This window comes from Euprymna scolopes, chromosome 29, assembly GCF_053919585.1.
Source record: "Euprymna scolopes isolate OS-2025 chromosome 29, ASM5391958v1, whole genome shotgun sequence".
NCBI classification, from domain to species: domain Eukaryota; kingdom Metazoa; phylum Mollusca; class Cephalopoda; order Sepiida; family Sepiolidae; genus Euprymna; species Euprymna scolopes.
In genome coordinates, this window is record NC_136510.1 from 33131780 (window position 1) to 33154106 (window position 22327).

A 22327-nucleotide genomic window follows, 5' to 3' on the forward strand; every position below is an offset into this window, starting at 1 on the left:
ACTAAAGCAAAGGTCTATTGTTCAAGCGTCTCGGCAAACTGTTACACGCCGGTTGCACGCTTCTGAATTGCAATTTCGAGTGCCAGCAAGGAAGCCTCTTATCTCCAAAAAGAATCAGAAACTCCGCCTCGCTTTTGCCCAAGAACACGTTGTGTGGACAACCGAAAACTGGTCCCGTGTGCACTTTAGTGATGAATCGAAGTTTAACGTTATCGGATCTGATGGCAACACGTATGTCCGGCGAAGAACTGGTGAGAGATTGGAGGTTAAGTGCGTGAAAAAAACTGTGAAATTTGGAGGAGGAAGTGTAATGGTTTGGGGCGTTATGTCAGCTGCAGGCTGTGGACCACTGATTCGTCTGCAAGGTGGAATAAATGCAGAAGTTTATAAGCAGATTCTACGGCAGCATGCACTTCCTAGTCTTCGGTCGTCGCTCTATCAACCTGCAATTTTCATGCAGGATAACGCTCCTTGTCACACTGCTAAGAAAGTAAAAACATTTTTAGACGAGGAAGAAGTTGAAACGATGCGTTGCCCCCCTCGGAGTCCAGATCTTAATCCTATTGAGAATATCTGGAAAATAGTTGGTGAACGTGCTCAACTTCAGTGCCCAAAATATCAAGAAGAATTCTGGCAGTGCTTACATGCTGAATGGAGTGCGATAACGTCAGCGTTTTGCAAGAAGTTGGTGGATTCCTGTGCCAAGAGGTGTCAAGAAGTCATAAATAGCAAGGGTTTGTTTACCAAATACTAGTTAGTTGGTAATTTCAGCCATTCACAGCAAGGACAAAAGCCGCAATCGTGTTAGCCCTTAACTTTTGGACACACAAATTTTGAACAATTTTATTTAAAATGGTAGTTATTCAAAAAATACTTAGTGTAGGCTAACGAAATTATGACCCATTGAAGATATACATGTTATCTATATAATTGTGAAGTAATTTTTTGTTGTTCGTGTGTATTTGTTTCAAATATATGGTAAAACTTGCTGAGGTTTTACTAGCCCTTAACTTTTGGACGCTACTGTATATATATATATATATATATATATATATATATATATATATATATATATATATATATAATAAACTAACTTTCTCGTCAACGAAAAATTTTACTCTTGAAAAAAAAATTTTACTCTTGAAAAAAATGTTTTACTCACTAACCGGGCGAATTGTTCATAATCAGACACACACACACACACACACACACACACACACACACACACACACACACACACATATATATATTTATATACTTAAAACACCATAACTATAAACTTTAGTTTATAACAGGAAGATAATACAGCCCCGATTTTTATTAAAATTATTTAGCGGTTTAGTCCTAAACATAGTACAAGACGTGCCCGTGTCTCGTTGTATTACAATAATTAATAAAAGTAAATTTACATTTATTTCATTTGAAAATGCATCTTCGATATATCTTGTAAGATTGCAAAATTACAATAATAATCAATGTACTTATTTCTATAGTAATGTAATTATTATTAGTATCAATACTACTATAGCTAATACTACTACTACTACTTCTTCTTCTTCTTCTTCTTATTATTATTATTATTGTCATTATTATCAGAGAATGAATCTCATCTCTTTTCAGTGAGACATTATCAAGCGAAATCAGGATTATTATTATTATTATTATAATGATTTTAAAAATTTTAATGGCTGTTATTATCACTATTATTATATTATTATTATATTTATTACAATTATAATAATTATTTTCATTCTTAATAATTTCATTATTATTATTATTATTATTATTATTATTATTATTATTATTATTATTATTATTATTATTATTAATAATAATAATAATAAATGCTTAAGATGCAAGTAACCAATAGTTAGAAAATCACTTTAGATAATTTTATTCAAGTGCGAGATTTCTTGGTGACCCGACGGAACATGAAAAGATCGATCCACGTAGACATTTTACAATTTTCATATATATATATATATATATATATATATATATATATATATATATATTGTTTTTAATTGCTTTTAAAATTCTCATCCCGATATTGATCATATAATTACATACTTTCTAAATATCAGTAAAGATTACATATTTTCTATTCGTACAAAATAAACATTTTCTTCAAATCAACAATGATTAACTGTATATTATAATCATGCATTAGTTTCGTTAAACATTTTATTTTCAAATTAATATGTTTTGCCGTATTCAGTGACGACTGCTTAAATGGAGGTTTCTGGCGAATCAATTGGCATTATTCAATAATATTTTTGATAAGGAATCAACGGAAGTTCAGATACGTTTCGACAGACGTTTTCGGCGATCAATTTAAAAAGAAAATTTTCTTGGTGTAATTCCAAATGTTTCGGTCGTTTTTATAATCTATATTATACTTTTAATTACAAATACGTTATCATTTTGCAAATATATTTAAAAAAAAACATAGATTTGGAATTTTCCATCGTTAAACAAAAAATAAATTTAAAATCTCAGTTTATGATCATCTTCTGCCGTTCTCTGCTAGAAATCCAGATTTTCATCTATTTTACAATTAATTGTTTCAAAATCGCACCGGTAATTTTCCAAATGGTCACCCATTTTGGTACTGACAAAACTCAACGTTGCTTATCTTCGGTGATCTAACGTAAACCGGTGTGTAAACCTTATTATCTTGTATTCGTTTAATCTTGCTGACAAGTTCATCAAGATAAAATGCTGGAATTGGGGGAAAAATAAGTTTAAAGATAGAAATGTTCATTTACGGTTAATTAAACTGGAATATTATTTCTACTAGAAACCGAAGTTAGGTTGACGTGTATTAGAAGTTACTTCAGTGGTGGAAGTACGCGGGCACTATTTTCGATGCCTCCATCATTTTATCGTATATGGCGTAACTATGTTGACACGCCGGTTCTTGCTGGAACATCGAAGTTAAGTAACGTTGAGCCTGGTCAATACAAGATGGGTGAACATTTGAGAATATTAAGCACACTATGTAGGAGGATGTCAACACACCCTCTTCAAGAACTGCGAAAATCAAACATCGTCTTTTCCCTGTACCGGGATATACATACGGCCGGGGATAACTTGTGAACTTTATATTCTCATCAATCTCCCTCATTTGGGGAAAGCCGGTTCAACCTGCCTTGGCTAAATGCTACTGGTGTCACTCTACGACAGTTTAAATTAGAAGACGAAGTTTATTTATATGTAAACTACTGTAATGTTTACTATAGAGAGTAAAACTAAATCCCAGAGCAAGCAATGGAGTTGTTTGTAGTTTTTATTATTGGTTCTATAATTCTAATCACAGAGAAGAAAGGAAAGATAAAAAAAACAACACCTTTATTGCTACTACTGTCACCACTCCTGATAATCAACTATAACTGATCAATAGAAGAGACGAATAACTCTTTCTGTTTACAACAAAACGCCACGTGGTTGCTCACGATGGATATTGAAGTAAACCTCGCACAGTATTACAAGTCACTACCATGATAAATTTTGCAAGTAGCTTTATGATTTAAAAAGATAGATACACCATAATCACGCTAACATATCGACTCTCAACAGATCACCGAAGTTAAGCAACGTGAAGCCTGGTCAGTAGCAGATGTGTGGACATTTGAAAATATTAGGCGGTGTATGAATGGAAGACGTCGACGCTTTCCGCCAAGAACCGAAAAAAAAATTAATGTCGTCAAGATGATCGGAATATACATGCGACTTGTGAATTTCATATTCCCTAGACACTTATTGCTTCGGAGGAAGCCGATTCAACCCGCCCAGAGTGACTGTCGCTAGCATATATACAAAAAGAAATAGATGCTAGATAAACAATCATGAAATTTAAATGGGCCTGCTTATTTGTTTTTAAGTACTTTTCCCTCAGCAATAAGTAGTAGGAATGGATTTTGGGTATTTTTTCGACAGCTTCGCAACTCTCGTTTGCCTTATTTTGTCATTTAACCATCACATTCCATGAACGATGGTTCTGACAAAGAGGGAAGAATTGCCGTGTTCTAAGTAAGAATCTATTCGATTTTACACTTATCGCTGACAAGTTTTTAACCATAAAACTTGTATTGTTTAGCTTCTTACATCAAGTGGATTCTATCTTGTCTGGAACGATTTCCATAAACAAAGTAAGGCTTCGAATCGAAGGATACAGGAACTCGTAACCTTAAGTCACAATCTACATGCGTCCACTAGAAATAAGCTCTTCATTTCTCTCCGCTGAGATTTTACTAGAAGCGTCTTTTTGTCAGTCACTCTCTCACGACTCAGTATTTTCCAATAAATAACACCAATATTAAAAAAACAAAAACAAACAAACAAAAAAAAGTACATATTCAAGCTTCACAAACATTTTGGTAATTGTTTACTTTCAGGTCATCGACTTTCTATTCCGAGATCTGAAAGTCCCGTAACACCCCTCCTGAGATCGTGGAGGCACTACATTATTTCATGTCTTCCGCAAGAATATTACAGCGGCGTCAAGTATTCTCCAGAGAACATACAGAATCACGCCTTATTAAATAGTCACCCATTTTAATACTGGCCAGACTAAACTTCTGTGAACCAACGAGAATTGCTGTGTTAACGCGATCATACCATATGATTTTATACTACCAAAAATAATCAATATAATAGCGTTAACATTTTAAAAATAAAGTCAGAGTTTTTTTTATATCATCTCGTGGTACTTTTTAGTACCCTTCATTAACAGAACTGTTAATCAAAAGATTTGAAATAGCAACAGCGATGAGTAACCTTTAAGTTTTAGTCATCCAAGCGACTTCCGGTTTTTAAGCTCGTCGGAAGTAAACGGTGTTACTTAATCTGCATACCCTGCTATATTACGTTTGTTTGGCGCCGGTTGAATGAAACTTATATCATCTGCTGGATTTGTATTTTTTATATAGTTTAATTATATTTGAACAAATGCGTATTTTCTTTCTATTACATTGATTGCATTTAATGTGTTATATTAAAACAAATCATTATTTTTTTTACTATGTTAAGTAAACATTAATTCATTTTGTTTCTCATTTATTTCATCAAAATATTAATTTACTTGTCCATACGTCCAGTGTTACAAGAAGCCATCATCATCGCAAACATTAATTAATCAGAAACAAATAATTTCCATTTATAGTTGCTCTTTATCAGTTAAAATTATTAAAACAATTTCCTCTCCAAAGATTTGCAATAAATAAATAAATGAATGAATAAATAAATAAATAAAAATAAAATAAATAATATGGCTGCCTGTTTACGGCTTCAAATTTTCTATTAATTTTATAATTACATAAAGGCATGTTTAGAGGAAACTTTGAGTTTATTGTTTATTATATTTTCTTTTTAAATTTAAAAAAAATGTGCGAGTGAATTGTTACCTGTTCCTTTATAATTTATATAAAAATGTGTTGTTTGTTGAATTTTATATTGAAAAAAATCTAAATTCTTTTAAACAAATTATTTTTCTTTTTAGAAAAGAATTGATAAAAAATTGTTTTAAACTCGTCGTTATTTTTTATTTTTTATTTTTTTATTCATCTTATTTAGAATTATTATAATGTGTTTTAGAAATTTGCAATTACAGTGGAATTTCCACGGGTTCTGCTAGTTTATTTTAATTTATTTTTTAAAATTATTTTACTTCCAATATTAATTATTTCTCGAAATATTTTCTGTAAAGAAACACATTTAAAAAAATTTTCTTAAAAAAAACATATTTTAATAAAAAATAAACAGTTTCCGCATATTCTTATGAATTTACCTACATTTTCGTCGGGTTCAGATTAAGTAACACCGTTTACTTCCGATGAGTTTTCAAAGTCGGGTGAATTACTAAATATGCAAGATCACCAAATTTTAATAGGAGTGTCGTTGGTCTGTCAGATTTAAGTTTGAAATCGCATACTTGATGCTACGTCACGTTTAGTTATAGAATAACAGTTTTTCGTTGGTCTGTCCTGCTCACTTTGGAACTGAAACCTTCTTTGTTTTGTCAGTTTTAAGTTTAAAATATAATTGCCGTCCGTCTGTCACGTTTAAATTTTAAATAACATTTCAGCGTTATGCGCGTAGCTTTAATGGTCGTATCTATAAACTTCCAGTTCTTGTTTAAATCCGTAGATGGGGGGGGCAGAGGAAGAAGAGGAGGAAGAGGAGGTGGTCATGATGACAGATAAAAAAATACCGCCTTCCGTCGATTTTGGGGGAAGGAGTTAGGAGGTCAATTTACAATATGTCCTTCCTCGACGAGAAACTTCCAAAATCTCGAAGACCTCTGGCTCGGCCACTATGGGAAGACAAAGAAAAAAAAAGAGTACTGAATTTAGTTGGTTGTATTTTGGGGTACGAACAAAAGAAAGAAATTTTAATTCATTTAATTTTAGTATTATTAAAAATTTGCTAATGAAAAGCGATGATAACCTAACGTGTTGTTTTCTTAGTGGATTTTCAAAGTCAAGTTCAAATAGCATTTAACCTAGCAAATAAAATTTGCTACTGAAATTAGTCAATTTTAATTTGTTGTACAGTATTAGTATAACTTACTTGATCCGGCTCGGAGGACTATTAATATGAAGCATTTTAAAATAAAGTACTTGTGCATTGTACGAACCGGATGTCGTTACTGTCGCATGTTTCGAACCGCATCGCTCATAAATATCCGGTATGGCTGGACCAACAATGGCGGATACTTTGTTACCGCTCTGAAATAATGACGTTATTATTTAGAAAGCTGCTCTTAACATTGGGAGGGGAAGGTGTTTTGTACCATCTTGTACATTCCCCTAACAACTTAATAACCAAAAATATCGTAAAAATATAGTTTAACTGGAAAAAAAAAATTAAAAAGAAACAAAACAAAAAAAAAATTATTATTTGAATACGTTTCCGGGCATGTTTAATGGCGATCCACATATTCCAGTAGCGACGTCAGGTGCCGGTCGCGTCCGAGCGGACATTTACGAGAATGTCGGTTCGTAATATGCACAATTAACGACTTCTGGTTTGTACAATGCTTTGTACAATAATTATGTCAAACTTAAAATCTTAATCCGGCTCGGACGACTGTTAATATGTAACTTTTAAAAATAATTATGTGAAACTTAAAATCAGCAAGAATAATAAATGATTTTTAATTGAGGAATATAATGAAAGTAGTTTATATGAAGTTTAAAAATGTAAAGGTAAGCAAGGAGAAAGACATGTAAATTCATAGAATTATGATTAAATTAAAATTTTCCGATTATGAAAATAAATAGTGTTATCTAAAGTATAAATTTTTCATATATATATATATATATATATATATATATATATATTCTTCAGAATAAAGTTATCTAACAAATCAACTGGTATGAAAACCTGTGATTATAGGTCTTACAAAATATTATTTGCGGTAATATTCTATAATGACTATCCGATGTAAATAAAAATTGCTCAATATACAAGATAGAGCAAATAAATCAAATTTTTGATTCTTTTAATTTATTGAATGACTAACATTTTATATATATATATATATATATATATATATATATATATATATATATATATATATATAGTAACACTTTCCAAAGTTTTTAAAAATGACTTCAGTGCCATCAGTTAAATTCCAAACCAAAACATTAAGTGTCTCAGTCCCGTTCCCTACTATTTCAGCTATCGACAGATCCATTAGGAATATTTAAAATTATACCACTTAAAGCTATGAATGAATTTGCGTTTGCGCAAAATTAATGGATATATTTCTGTACGTGTTATTCATTCATTCAAACAAATATTTTAATTGTTATAAATCATCTTTTTTTTGTATGATTACTATTTTCTGTTAACTCCAGTGTTATGTAACAAGTAGTTTAAGAGTTTATCTGTTAAATATTTACACACAGTTACACACACACATGTATACTTTTACTCTTTTTTGTATAGATTATTTAGTCCAGCGCGGATGACTATTAATATGAAACAATTAAAAATAATTGCATAATAAGTTAAATAAGCAAAGTAGAAAACTCTTATATTTTTCAAAAATGAATTGAGGTCCTGGATATGACCTTAAACTATACCCAGTGGTGAGGCCTCAGCTTGCGGGCTTTGGGGAGTGTGGAGCCACCTTTTAATTGCCATTGCTCCCATGTCCACTCTGACCCGGAGTGGTAGTACCTGTAAGGGTCCCAACTATGGGTTAAATAGAAACCGACTTGAAAACAACAAATATATTCTATTAAAAAATTTTTCTTCAAAATCTTTGGATTCGGCATTAAATAACCCGAAAAGGGTTGATATTCCGTAAAACAAAAACAACCAAACAAAACCAACAATGAATTGAAGAATATGATAGCAGTTGTCTACACAAAGTTATAAAAAAATAAAAATAAGATAAAAAGAAAGCAATCTTAGGTGATACAATTCTAACATTATTCATAATTTGATAATATTAAAGTGACCTAGTTTACCTTACGTGCTTATTTGTTTTGCAAGATTTTCAAAGTCAGACCTAGATTGTATTTAATTTAATAAGTCGGATTAACGTTTGACTAGCAAATTTGTATGTGCTATTGTTACTGTGTTATTGGCAATGTAATAATGCATTTCTTTACAATTTATTTAAAATAATTACAACGACCCAGACGACTATTAAATACAGAACATTTTAAAAACGTAACCTAAAAGTGAAAACGTACAAGGGAGATAACCTTTAAATAGAATAATACAATAAGATATTATTTTATTATTGGAGTCCTTTGCGATAACTAATTTGTATATTTATTTATTTATTTGCGGACTGTTATCCTTATCTTTCTAGTTTTTTATTGTTTCACGATGTTTCGATTAGCTATTCCTCTGACTTTCGTCAGATGATTAACTGCGACGGGATAGGAATACCGAGTCTTTTAACTATATTCTCAGTAATTACTGCCTTCCATAGTTGTTGTCATCTCGCCACGTTTTGGCCAACTAATTCTCTGGCCGGTTCTGGGTAGGATTGAAACCGCTATCTTCAGACAATTCTCACCTGGAACCGTAGAGATTCAACGCCTGTAACCACTGCGCTATGGGCCCGCCACCGGACCATAACTATGGAAGGCAATAATTACTGAGGCCAGATGAATGGTTGGCCGAAACGTCGTGAAGCAACATAGATGCAGATAAGGATAGCAGCCTGTGAATAAATAAATAAATAAAAATACAATTAAAATGTGAAAGCAAATAAGCATGTAAATCTTAAACGATTCCAATAAATCTTAGGCAACGCCGGGTAAGTGCAGCTAGTACATCTGTTAGAAATTAAAAACTACTTTTTTAATAACACTCGCTATATTTGTCTGTCTCAATTCTTTATGTGTTGTCTATATCATAACTGTAGTCTCTCTCGGTTTGCTTCATTAACACTTGATCTATATATGAGAGGAATAGATATTTATATATACAATTAAAGGCCTCCTTTATCTCGCAAACATTTATTTTTTTATTACATTTTCACCCAATACAAGGCACATTGCCACTTTGGTGTAGGGGGCTACTAACAGGGGCAACAACTACTGGGGTACTATGTAGGGATTTGGTCAGCAAGATCTTGGTTCCCGTTGCACTTGAACTTCTGCACGTCAGTACAGTTGGGGAAGCAGGAACCTCGAATGGAATTCCAAAGTCTAGCGGTTCTGGGAAAGAAACTACTGGAGTAGAAAGATCTTTTACATCTAGGGATTTCTACAGTGTGGGGGTGGGATTTTGCAGCCTGTCGGGTCTGTCGAGGGTGTTCACGTCGTGGGGGCACAAGTGCTTGCAGTTCGTCAGAGCATTCACCATTATAATACTTGTAGAACAGGCAGAATGATGCAACGTTTCGTCGATGGGACAGAGGCTGAAGCTTAGATGCCAGTTCAGGGCCTATCAGATTAGCGACTCTCTTTTGAACCTTGTCAAGGAGCGAGAGACTAGTAGCCGATGCACCAGCCCAAATATGACAGCAATACTCCATACATGGGCAAATGGTTGCCTTATAGAGGTACAGGATACGTTCGGGTGTTAGTAGTTTTCTAGCACGGTAGAGAGAGGCCTACCTTCCTTGCAGTGGCCCTGGCAATGCCCTCGATGTAATTTTTCCAACTCATGCTAACTGCTTAATCACTAAACATCTATACAATTCTACCTCTTAGACATGCATTGGAGTTAATTCTTATTCCAGTAAGTTACTTAATAGCCAAAGTATGTACTCGGAAGCAAAGCGCACTGCATTACATAATTGTCTCCTCATTGAGTTAGTACAGAAGTTAAGGACATAAGGGTTAGTCTTCACAGTTCAACATACTATAGTATGTTTTTCTTGAGTCTCTTAGTCTTATTGAATTTCAGGACATATATCCATGGTTGGTTGGTTATTTTTGTTTTACGGCATATCAACCCTTTTCGGGTTATTTAATGCCGAATCCAAAGATTTTGAAGAATTTTTTTTTTTAATAGAATATATTTGTTGTTTTCACGTCGGTTTCTATTTAACCCATAGTTGGGACCCTAACAGGTACTACAACTCCGGGTCAGAGTGGACCTGGGAGCAATGGTAATTAAAGGGTGGCTCCACACTCTCCAAAACCCACAAGCTGGGGCCTCACCACTGGATATAGTTTAAGTGCATATCCAGGACCCCCATTGAGGGACTTTTTACCCTCTGCAGGGGGGCAGTTGGCGTATACTAATGCCCCACCGACAGGGCCAGTATCCATGGTAAAATATCCAGCTTCATACCGTTACTCGAGGTAACATCACTTGGTAAAGGTGCGCCATCTCTCGTAAAAGCCAGTGTGAGTTGGCCATAACGAGAGTATCTTATTTGGGCTGCAAATACTATATGCTTTTACATATTAGTCAGGGTTTTCTCATAGAAAAAGTATCCTTATTACAAGTTGGATGTTAATCAAATTACAATCTGACAAACCCCTGTTCAGAGAAACCCCAAATTTTCATGTCCCTAGCTTCCAATCTCTCAAATCGTTGTTTAATTCATGGCGTCCTTTCAATCTTGATCGACAATGGCTATTCTCCGGGTGACTGTATGTAATTGCAAAGGTTGCTCAATCCCAACCTATATCTCTCTTGAATAAGCACTCCTTGATTCAAAGGAAAACAGAAGTTCAGGACAACTGGACGCAATGCCGGGATAAGCTGAGAACACACACAGTGTGTGGTGTTTTCAAAGTGTTACCCATTTAGTACTGACCGAATTCAATGTGTCTTAACTTTGATGATCTAACTAGAACCGGCGTGTCAACACAATTACGCCGTATATGTGTAATTGGCTGAAACTACTGTCAATAATTTTCCCCACTCTTTATCTGTGCCTAAATCCAAACGTAGATTCCATGAGCAGAGCTTCTTTCTCAGAAGTGCACGATTGTGGAACTCTCTTCCGTTCGCCTGTTTCCCACCTGACTACAACTTGGATGTCTTCAAATCCAACATAAACAAATTCCTGACAAACCACCCCCTTAAGTAAGACCATCTATCAAATCTCCAATACTAATGATTACTACAATACACTCACATTGATTACTGTACACGCAATAACCCTTATCCATGAGTGGCCTCCGGGCCTTGATAAGTGGTGACCCCCATGTAAAAAAAAATTGAATGTCTACTATAGTGTAATTCTTGCTGCTTTATTTAACTTTAAACTTTGGGGTCTATACTCTACGCCAATGTTAATATAAGTCCATATCGTCTTGGAAACGATCGCGCGTCAAACAGTTGTTGACACTGAATTCTTGAAACGGACAAATGAATGAATATGCCATAACTTTTTTAAATTTCTGATCTATTATTTATATATATATATATATATATATATATGCATATGTGTGTTTATGTGTTTGTGTGTGTCTAAGAAAAAGATAAAAATGAAATAAATAATAAACGAAGATAAGGTATTAGACAATACACATAAAAAATAATATAGAAAAATCGATACTTCACCTTATATTTTAAGCGAAGCTTATTCATGAGTAAAAATAATATTTCATTCTACTTACCCCACTTTCTGCAAAACGAAAAAAAGAAAAAAAAACGTAGCCCATACTTTTACACATTGACCTACTCAAACACCTAATGTATACAATATATTTGTTTTATCCGTTTGTGTTAAATTATAGTCATAAAGTATATATTTATCGCTCGATAAATATCTCTTCTATCGATTGATATAATTTAATTATCACCAACATTTAACATAAGACGATTTGGAGATCGCATATTAAACAAAAACTACATGAAAAATGTATACATTCATTCAAATGATCCGTATAATCAGGACGTAATTTTCAGCATTTTTTTTTAAACTTATTTTAATTTTGTTTACTACGTCACTAGCGAATGGGCCAATCGGCTTTCGGTGTTTCTTTAATATTATTGAACACTTCATAAAGTAATGGACGAAAAGAGAAGACCGTAATTGTCTTGACCGACTAAATTGTTAATAGTGACAACCATTTAAAATGGACAATCAGTATTATAATTAATGTAGCAGAAACGTGTAATGTCTTTTTTGTTTGAGAGGATGTGTGTACGACTCATGAAGCCAATTAAAACATCTAAGGCACACATACACATACATAATCCATACTGATGATTGTTGGTGAGTCTGAAACGATGTTTGTGGATGCTAAACTGCCTATCTATTAAAAAATAATTAAAGCCATATCTCTCTATCGCCTTGAACACTTTCACATACCTTATGCTATTTTCAGTCTCTACAAATCTACTATCAGACATATTTGGTCAAGTGAATCTCTGTCGCATTTGGTGGTTTCCAGAAAATGCAGACACGTATGTGTAATTTTAATTAGCTTCCACTCTTTCTTTTTCACTGTAAACTCCTTTTCCTCTCCTATACTCAATGACGTGATGTTGCTAGTCCCGTTTTTTTTTTCAGAAATATTATGCTGCCATGTGTTATTCAGAATTGTCTGGTCTACTCCTGCTTCCCTTGTTCCAGCTCGTTTGACTCGTAGGTCTAGTGGTCTCCATCAATTTACGATACCTCATCATAATACAGCACATTATTCCAGCAGCTTTTTTTCACCCAAGAATTGTGGAATTATCTTCCTGCTCTCCTTTTTCTTCCTACCTGCTGCTTTGGTGTTTTGAAGACTAAGATCAATAGACATATGTCTTTGTGATAACTATATTTCGTGCTCATAAGCCCCGTACATCAAGAGGCTTCACATCTTTAGAAGGAGTTAGTTTATTGCTAATTATTCAAAGGAGGGAGACAAATAACAGACCCAAAACCATTGTTAAGCATACATTTCACTAGAAGTGAGATATCATTTGTTATTTTACATGCTTTTAAAATCCATAGTAATCCATTACATTTTACTTGTTTGAAACAAATATAAAAATCAAAGGCCCACCTGTCCGTAAACATTTGGTACATTTTACGGACAGATGACCATTTGATTTTTATTATGCATTTAATTATTATAATTTAATTATTATAGTAAAATAATTATATATATATATATAAATAAGTAGAGAAAGTCATATATGTGTGTATATATATATATACATATATGTATATATATCAAGAGTGTGAGTTTTATTATAGAAACGTTGATTTAATTTGAATAAATAAAATACGCCTCAACTGCGCTTGAAAGCCAAATCAGAACAAAATATTAGGAAAATAAACAAATATTTTACTTGCTTGAAATTCATAATTTATTTAAAGCGCACTTGATGCATATTATATATATATATATATATATATATATATATATATATATTTACCTGTCTAGCCGCACTGATGAGCTGTGATACAGCGAAACAGTACTGTATGTGAATGACTATAATGCTCCTTATCTTGAGTTGAGCATATTGGGAAGTGATACTCGATATACCATTGGCGCATTAAGCGATGCTCTTTGTGTAAGCAAATCGAGCTTAGGTATTCAGACGATGTATAAACATTGTTAATTCAATGCCCGCACAGCAGCTGCTGATTGGCATAATGGTTCAAAGCCTTGACGTACGGACGGTCGGGTTTCGATCCTGGCTTGAGGTAGTTGTCTGTCTAGCCGCACTGATAAGCTGTGATACAGTGAAACAGTGCTGTATTTGGATGATTATAATGCTCCTTATCTTGAGTTGAGCATATTGGGAAGTGATACTCTATATACCATTGGCGTATTAACCGATACTCTTTGTACAAGCAAATCGAGTTTAGGTATCGGACGATGTCAAAACATCGTTAATTCAATGCCCGCACAGCAGCTGCTGATTTGTGTAATGTTTCAAAGCCTTGACGTATGGGCGGTCGGGATTCGATCCTAGCTTGAAGTAGTCGTCTGTCTAGCCGTACTGATGAGATGTGATACAGCAAAACAGTACTATAAGTGGATGACTCTCTCTCTCTCTTTCTCTCTCTCTCTCTCTCTCTCTCTCTCTCTATATATATATATATATATATACTTATATATATAACTCGGATCAGCTTGCTTGCTTGGGTGTTTAAATCGTCCATACGGTTTGTAACATCCGGTTTCAAAAATAATTCGTTTGTTTACCTATTTCATGGCCGCCCTGTCGATATCGAAGTCGAATATTAAAATCCACTGCTGCTAAAGTAAAGTATACACTTATTTAACTTTTTTAACATATTTTCCTTACAAATGAATGCAATTTAACCCTGTTGAGTAAACAAAAACGATTTTAATATAAAATGTATAACTATAATCATATTTATAACCATATTTACTGCTTTTAGTAGCGCTCCTGTGGATTCCGTGATTTATTTTTTTCAGCCCTTACTTAAAATAGTTTCTTTTCAAGGAGGGGGAGGTAGAAACTTTGATTTAGTAGTGCTTTTTGTAGGGCCTCGTTAATTTTAATTAGTGCTTGCAGTAGTTCTCAGGAGGCTTCTTGAGTTTTATATTTTTTCCAATCATCACTTAAAATATTTTTTTCTCAAGACAAAAAAAGACAATGTAATCTCAAAATCACTTTTTATTTTGAACATTTTTCATCCTACCTTTGCAGGGCCAAACAAGTAGACTAAATAAAGAATAATGATGGAAGAGCACCAGACGGAAATTTTCTCAAAGTGCAAATCGAAAAAAAAAAACAGGAAAAAAATAATTATAATGGGGGGGGATGAGCCAGTGTCAAATCGTGGCTGTAAATGGGGGATCGATTTAATAGAACGTTGTATGTGAAACTAAACCGCCTTCCAATCTTTAAATATTGATTTTTTTCATATTTTTTTTAAAATAATCTGGTAGCTTAGTGTCCAATAATCCGTAGAAATAGTTGAAAAAAAAAGATGAAAAAGACGGGAGAAAAAGGCGAGAAAATTTGGACACACAGACGGACAGAGAAACGTTATATATAAAATAGCCTGAAATCTAAGAGGTTTGCATTGATATTTTACTATGTATGAATAGAAATAGAAATAAATTAAGTACATGAACATAAAGAAGAATATTTTTTATCTATTTTTTTTAAACACTAACATTTCAGCCCGGCGTTGCCCGGGTGTTTGGAGGTGTATGTTGAGCAAAAAAAAAAAAAAAAAAAAGCGGTCAATTTTTTTAATTTTGACTCCTATTATGACCCCTTAACATTTATTGTTTTGGGCTCAAATCAAGTTATTAAGTTAGATCCATGTCCAAGGAACCTGTATCGAAAATTTCAAGTGTTTAGATCCAAAATTGGAAGAGGAGTTTGGTAGAGTTCTCAAAGGTCAAATCGTTGAACTTTGACCCCTTAACAGCCAAATTTCTGGCCGAGCACCAATTACAAAGATTTCGCCAAATCTCAGTAACCTGTATATCAAATTTCGAGTCTGTAGACTAAAAATTGACAGAGTTATTGCGTAGAGAAATGTACACATACACACAGAAACACCGACACGTTCACTTTTATAGATATACTAGCATTTCAGCCCGGCGTTGCCCGGGTATTTGGAGGTGTATGCTGAGCACAAAAAAAAGGTCAATTTTTTAAAACTTTGACCCCTATTATGACCCCTTAACATTTATTGTTTTGGGCTAAAATCGAGTTATTAAGTTAGACCCATGTCCAAGGAACCTATATCTAAAATTTCAAATGTGTAGACCCACAATTTTCGAAGGAGTTTGGTAGAGTTCTTAAAGGACAAATCGTTGAACTCTGACCCCTTAACAGACAAATTTCTGGCCGAAAACCGATCACACCCATTTCCCCAAATCTCAGTACTCTGTATATCAAATTTCGAGTCTGTAGACTTCAAATTGACAGAGTTATTGCGTAGGGAAATGTACACACACAGACACACAGACACGTTCACTTTTATAGATATACTAGCATGGGTGCCCGACGTTGTCCGGGTATTTGGAGGTGTATGCTGAGCAAAAACAACAAAAAAGGGTTAATTTTCTTTAACTTTGACCCCTATTATGACCCCTTAACATTTATTGTTTTGGGCTCAAATCAAGTTATTAAGTTAGATCCATGTCCAAGGAACCTATATGTAATATTTCAAGTGTGTGGACCCGAAATTATCGGAGGAGTTTGGTAGAGTTCTCAAAGATCAAATCGTTGAACTTTGACCCCTTAATCGCCAAATTTCTGGCCATAAAAACCGATCACATCGATTTTCCCAAATCTCAGTACCCTGTCTATCAAATTTCGAGTCTGTAGACTTCAAATTGATAGCATAGGGAAATGTACACACACAGACACACACACAGACAGACACTTTTATATATATATATATATATTTATGTATATATATATATATATATAAATATATATATATATATATATATACATATATACATATATATATATATGAATAAAATGGAGGTGGAACGACCTGAATACTCAACGTTTCGCCCGATTTATGCGGGCTTCTTAAAGAGGGATGGTCATTGACGAGAGAGTCGGAGGATTGAGGCTATATATAATGATGGGGGAGAGCAACGTGTTTTCCTTATGTAAATTAGATGTCATATATACATATATATATATATATATATATATATATATATATATATATATATATATATATATATACATTTCATGAGTGAAAATAAATTAGAGTAAACTAGTGTGGTGGATTACGTCTAAAAGTTAAAATGTAGAGATTAAAAAAATTGCGTCTGGAAATATAGCGGTGATAGATTAAGTAAATAAAATGACACGAGATTACGAAGGAAGTTTTATATATATATATATATATATATATATATATATATATATATATATATATATATATATATATATATATAAATTAATGAAAGGCACTAGAATCTACAGTAAGCTGTTGAAAAAAAAATAAATGTGCGTGTGGGAGGAGGGGTGCCGGTAGACAATCCAGACAAGTAGTTATCTTTTCAACCCGTCCCGTACCTAGAACGATAATAAATTTATGATTCCAATGGGAAGCGTCAGCTTTTGCTCAGAAGTATCCAGTTATCGACCTCCATGTATTCATCAGCCTCCATGTATATGTGTACGTACGTCTATAAACATGTGTGTGAGTATTCTCTGTGTGTGTAGAGGTGCGTGCAGAAGCACATGTGGTAGTGTATGTTTACATATGCGAGTGTGTGCGTGGGGTGCATGGATGTGCAATTCAACATTTTATGAAAGGCTTGGCTTTTGGAATAGAGGCAACACAAGTTGCTGACCATTCCAAGTAAAAAAAAAATATTGGGAGCGTCATATTCAGATATGGTGCACCTCCTGCTGCTAAGCCTGGCCGCCCTGTGCTCATAGTTCCACCATTCACACTGAAGGAGATTGAAGAATCTGTCTAAGACTATAAGCTTTTGAAAGAAAATTTCTGTTTTTTGTCGAAAGACGTTTTGTATTCCTACACGTCAACAAATAAGAAATAAATACAGAAAATATATAAACACCTATATATTTTTCGTATTGATTTTTTCATATATATATATATATATATATATATATATATATATATATATATATATATATATATATATATATATATTAAATTGTAATTCAATGAATTTAAAAAAAACTCTCATTGAAATGAATTTAAAGTGTTTTCAAGGGTTATTTCTACAATTGGATACCAATGATTATATCCTTTTCATACTTTCAACATTAATTCTATTTCTCTATGTCCCTTAGAGGCATTTCATTATTAATATTTTCTCTGTATATGCTATTTAGCAAAATAATTGCAAACCAATATTAGTCTTTTGCTAGAATTTTTCCTCTGAGGAGATGTACTTACATTAAATATCCATGCATTAAAGAAATTAATTTAAACATTGTATTCTTTGGTTCAAACATGAAATTTTAAATCTTATTTTGAAAATTGACTTTTTTAAATTGAAATTTGAACCTATAAACTCTCTCTCTCTCTCTCACACACACACACACACACACACACACACACATATATATATATATATATATATATATATATATATATATATATATACATGTAAAAAACACATTTTTAAATTCCAACAGTATTTCTCGAGGTTAAGGATGGCTGAATTGATTAGGTCCTTGCTATTGGAGTCCGAGTTATCTTCTATTGCTAGGTTCAAATCTATCGACCGGGTTTAATCGTGATACCTTGTTCTGATGATTCCCGAAAGGATGAAACATTATTATAGTAAATAATTATGCCAGATTTTTTAAGAAACTCGTTTTTTATCATTGAGCATTTTCAGTTGAAGTGATGCCTCCGTTCAGTCTTGAAAGACAAAGGATACCCCCTGTAAGGACAGCTGCATGTTTAATTGTAAGGCAAGGGTTTCGCAATCCCCAACCACATCTCTCCTGAACCGGCACTGTTTGAGTCCAGTGGCAAAGAAAAAGTCCAGGACGACTGGAAACAATGCCGAGATAAGCGGAGAGCACATACAGCGCCTGGAAGTCCCAAATGGTCACTCTTTTAGTACTGACCATGTTCAATGTTGCTTAACTTTGGTAATCGAGCGGGAACCGGTGTGTCAATGTGATTATGCCGTATATATCATTTGAAGTAAAATCGGTTAATTTAGCTCGTATGCGCAGATCATCCTATAATGGTTAGATCACTTTGACAAACGTTAAACATTTTTTTTTAATAAATGTTTACAGTTTAACAGCATTTCTCGCAGTTAACGTAGCGGAACGGATTAGGTCCTTGCTAATGGAGTCAGAGACGGCATCTGTTGCCAGGCTCGAATCTATCGACCGCTGTTAATCGTGACACCATGCACTGATGATTCCCGAAAGGATGAAACACTAGTATCTGTCGGCATTTAATAATCACACACACACACACACACACACACACACACACACACACACACACACACACACACACATATATATATATATATAGTAATTTATAAAATATATATGGCGATTAAGCTACACTGAATATTCTGCGTTTCACCCACTATAGGATTCGTCAGGCTTATGCGCGAATTCTGCGGTTGCTTCTTGTTTTTATATATGTTGAGGATTTCTAGTTAGCCAATCAGCTTTCTAGTATCCACCGCGCCCCTTCCTATCAGCTCTACCTACGTATTGAACACTTTTGAAGTAAATACTTAAAGTTTACGCATAAATCTATATTTTCGTATATTAGGTTTATGTGAGTAAATGAAGTAGTTACATATATATATATATATATATATATATATATATATATATATATATATATATATATATATATATATACATGCCGCTCCACATTGGGGGTACCAAAATGGGCTAAAAGGAAAATTATTCCCAAATCGTATTTAGGTAAAAATGCACTTTCGTATGTATAATTGAATTCATTCAAAAAATATCGCAAAACAAAAACAAATAACACACACACACACACACACACACACACACACACACACACACACACACACACACACATATATATAAACAAATGGCAAAGTATTTATACATTATCGCTGCGTTATCTCTTAACCTGTTCACACGATTGACACATAGATACTCATTCGATCACGTACATCTCTCTCAACCAAGATTTTCTAGTATATTAGTATCTTATCTTTATTTTCACTTCTATGGCTTATTTTATCACGGTGGTGATATGTGGATGTGACTGAGTTGTTTTTCAGTCATATATGCGATTAAGATATTAGCTGGCCACAGTCGGAAAGGTTAGAATTTGATGCGAACTCTTTTGCAAAAAAAAAAAAAAAAAAAAAAGTTCGATTTTATCAGATGCTCAGAAAATAAACTCGGCTTCGTTTTTATGATTGAAATACAGATCACGCACGTGTGTGAAACCGTTTAAAACCTGTTTAAGGCTCATAAAAACTATATAATAAAGCTGGATGTATGTGCGTGTGTGTCTGTACACGAATTGGTGGTAATATCGTTTTATATTATACAAAAATGACCGACCACATACAAATGATGGAAGATTTATCAAGGGGCAAAAATGAACAGTGGTAGATTTTTAACCTTGTGGGGTCTGCGTACGCACCCGCTTTCCAAAGAATATAAATGAAAAACAAAAAGCTTTAACAAGGGTTTTTGATATAGATGCGCATAAGCATACTTTGATCAGTACGTTTCAGCTTTAGCAGGGATAGTATAATAAAATTGTGTGGTCTACGTTAACGCATAGCCTCCATGAAATGGAAATATGCAAAAAACTTTAACAAAGATTTTGGATATCCGTCCGCGTAAGTATCCTTTGATAATTATGTTACAGTTTGAAGATAATCCTTCGCGTTACGGGTTCGAGTCTGCCTGTCTGCCTGCCTACTACCACTTTTTTAACACCTCTCTCCACCCGGGCTGCTTATTATTGTTTTGATCCTCCCACTACTATCATTTTTACCCCCCCCCCCTGGGGGTACCTTACTACACCACCTCTACGCACCCGGGCAACGCCAGGTACCCCCGCTAATTTATACTATAATTATTTTCATGCTCCCGTGAAATAGCGCATAAAGCACTTAATAAAATTCGCTTGTAAGTCACAGTCTTCTGGAGGTTGAAGGTTCAATCCTCATTGTGGGCGACACTGAAAAATACAATTGCGAATTACTACTAATTATGACTGAGGAACGAGAACACGTTATCCCCGGGGATTAAATAAAAGGTTCTGTTCGAAATTCCGTGCCGATTCACGAGTACAGCAGAATTATTTTGGAATACGGACAAGATACATCTGAGAGTGACTAGAGGTTACATCGATCAAAATTATATTTCACCTCTTATTTATACCAATCTTTAATTTATGAGCATATAACAAATAATTGACAAAATTTCAAGATGTTAACCAACTTACAATGTACTCTTTTAAGACGAGAACAGTAGACCGAAGAATCCAAATTCTGCCAATAACCAATTCTTTTTCTCAAAAATTCAGGAATGTATTCGTATTTTACTTTATATTGATAGACTAGCTTGGATGCCCGGCGTTGCTCGGGTGTTTAGAGGTGTGTGTTGAGCAAAAAAAAAAAAAAAAAAAATAGTGGTAGTTGGCAGGCAGGCTCGAACCAGTACTGAGAAGAAGGAAAATCACGTGAAACAAAAACAAAAACGTCTTTGCCGTTGCGTACATCACTAAACTGGAAGTGGCGGAGGTTTAAATTAAGGCTAGTCAATTCGAAAATATCGAGAAAGAGACCGACCCCTCTGTGTAGAAAAGTGCCCAGTTGAGGGCAAAGGAATTAATTTTTTTACTCAATTTTTCGATATTTGTCGTCCGAAGGGTCGAGCTTCAAAACGACACCAATCTCGTGAAAATCCGTCACCTCCGTCGAAAATTTTAGGCATACATACATACATACATACATATATACATGATGATTGCAACGTCTTGTAAGACGAGTGACACTCCCTCAGACATTTAAAATCCATGAGCCCAAATGTCTGAGGGAGTATCTATACAAATATGATGTTACAGAGTCTTAGCTTTGTACGACAGCTAAGTCTCTCTCTCTCGGTTCAAACATACATACATACATACATACATACATACATACATGATGATGATTACAAACGTCTTGTCAGACGAGTGTCACTCCCTCAGACACTTAATGTCCATGAGCCCAGAAATGACTTTTTTTTTTCTTAGTCCTACTGGTGAATTCACACGCTCACGCAGGCATGATACTGAAGACGGTCATTGAGATCAATTATTACATGTTTCCAGCATTTCAAGCCTCCATGCGTCATAACTTTTCCATCGCCACAGGACCATTTTTATAGACAAATGCCTGAGGGAGTATCTATACACAGGTGATGTTACAGAGTCTTAGCTTTGTACGACAGCTAAGTCTCTCTCTCGGTTCAAAATGTTGAGATCCAGCAACAAGCA

General features: G+C 34.0%; 1 protein-coding gene across 4 annotated transcripts in view; it reads right to left on the reverse strand.

Annotated features, from left to right (window-relative positions):
* LOC145252576 (uncharacterized) overlaps positions 1 to 22327 on the reverse strand; it is a 442445-nt gene that overhangs the window by 229511 nt on the left and 190607 nt on the right. The window contains exon 2 of one of the 4 annotated variants that reach the window (XM_080112225.1): positions 1 to 6313. This exon is cut by the window's left edge and continues 3056 nt beyond it. The exons of the other annotated variants lie outside the window; for them this stretch is intronic. Within the exon in view, the coding sequence (XP_079968351.1) occupies positions 6253 to 6313 (61 nt within the window). The 3' untranslated portion in view covers positions 1 to 6252. The remainder of the gene's footprint in view (positions 6314 to 22327) is intronic. 4 annotated transcript variants of the gene reach the window in all.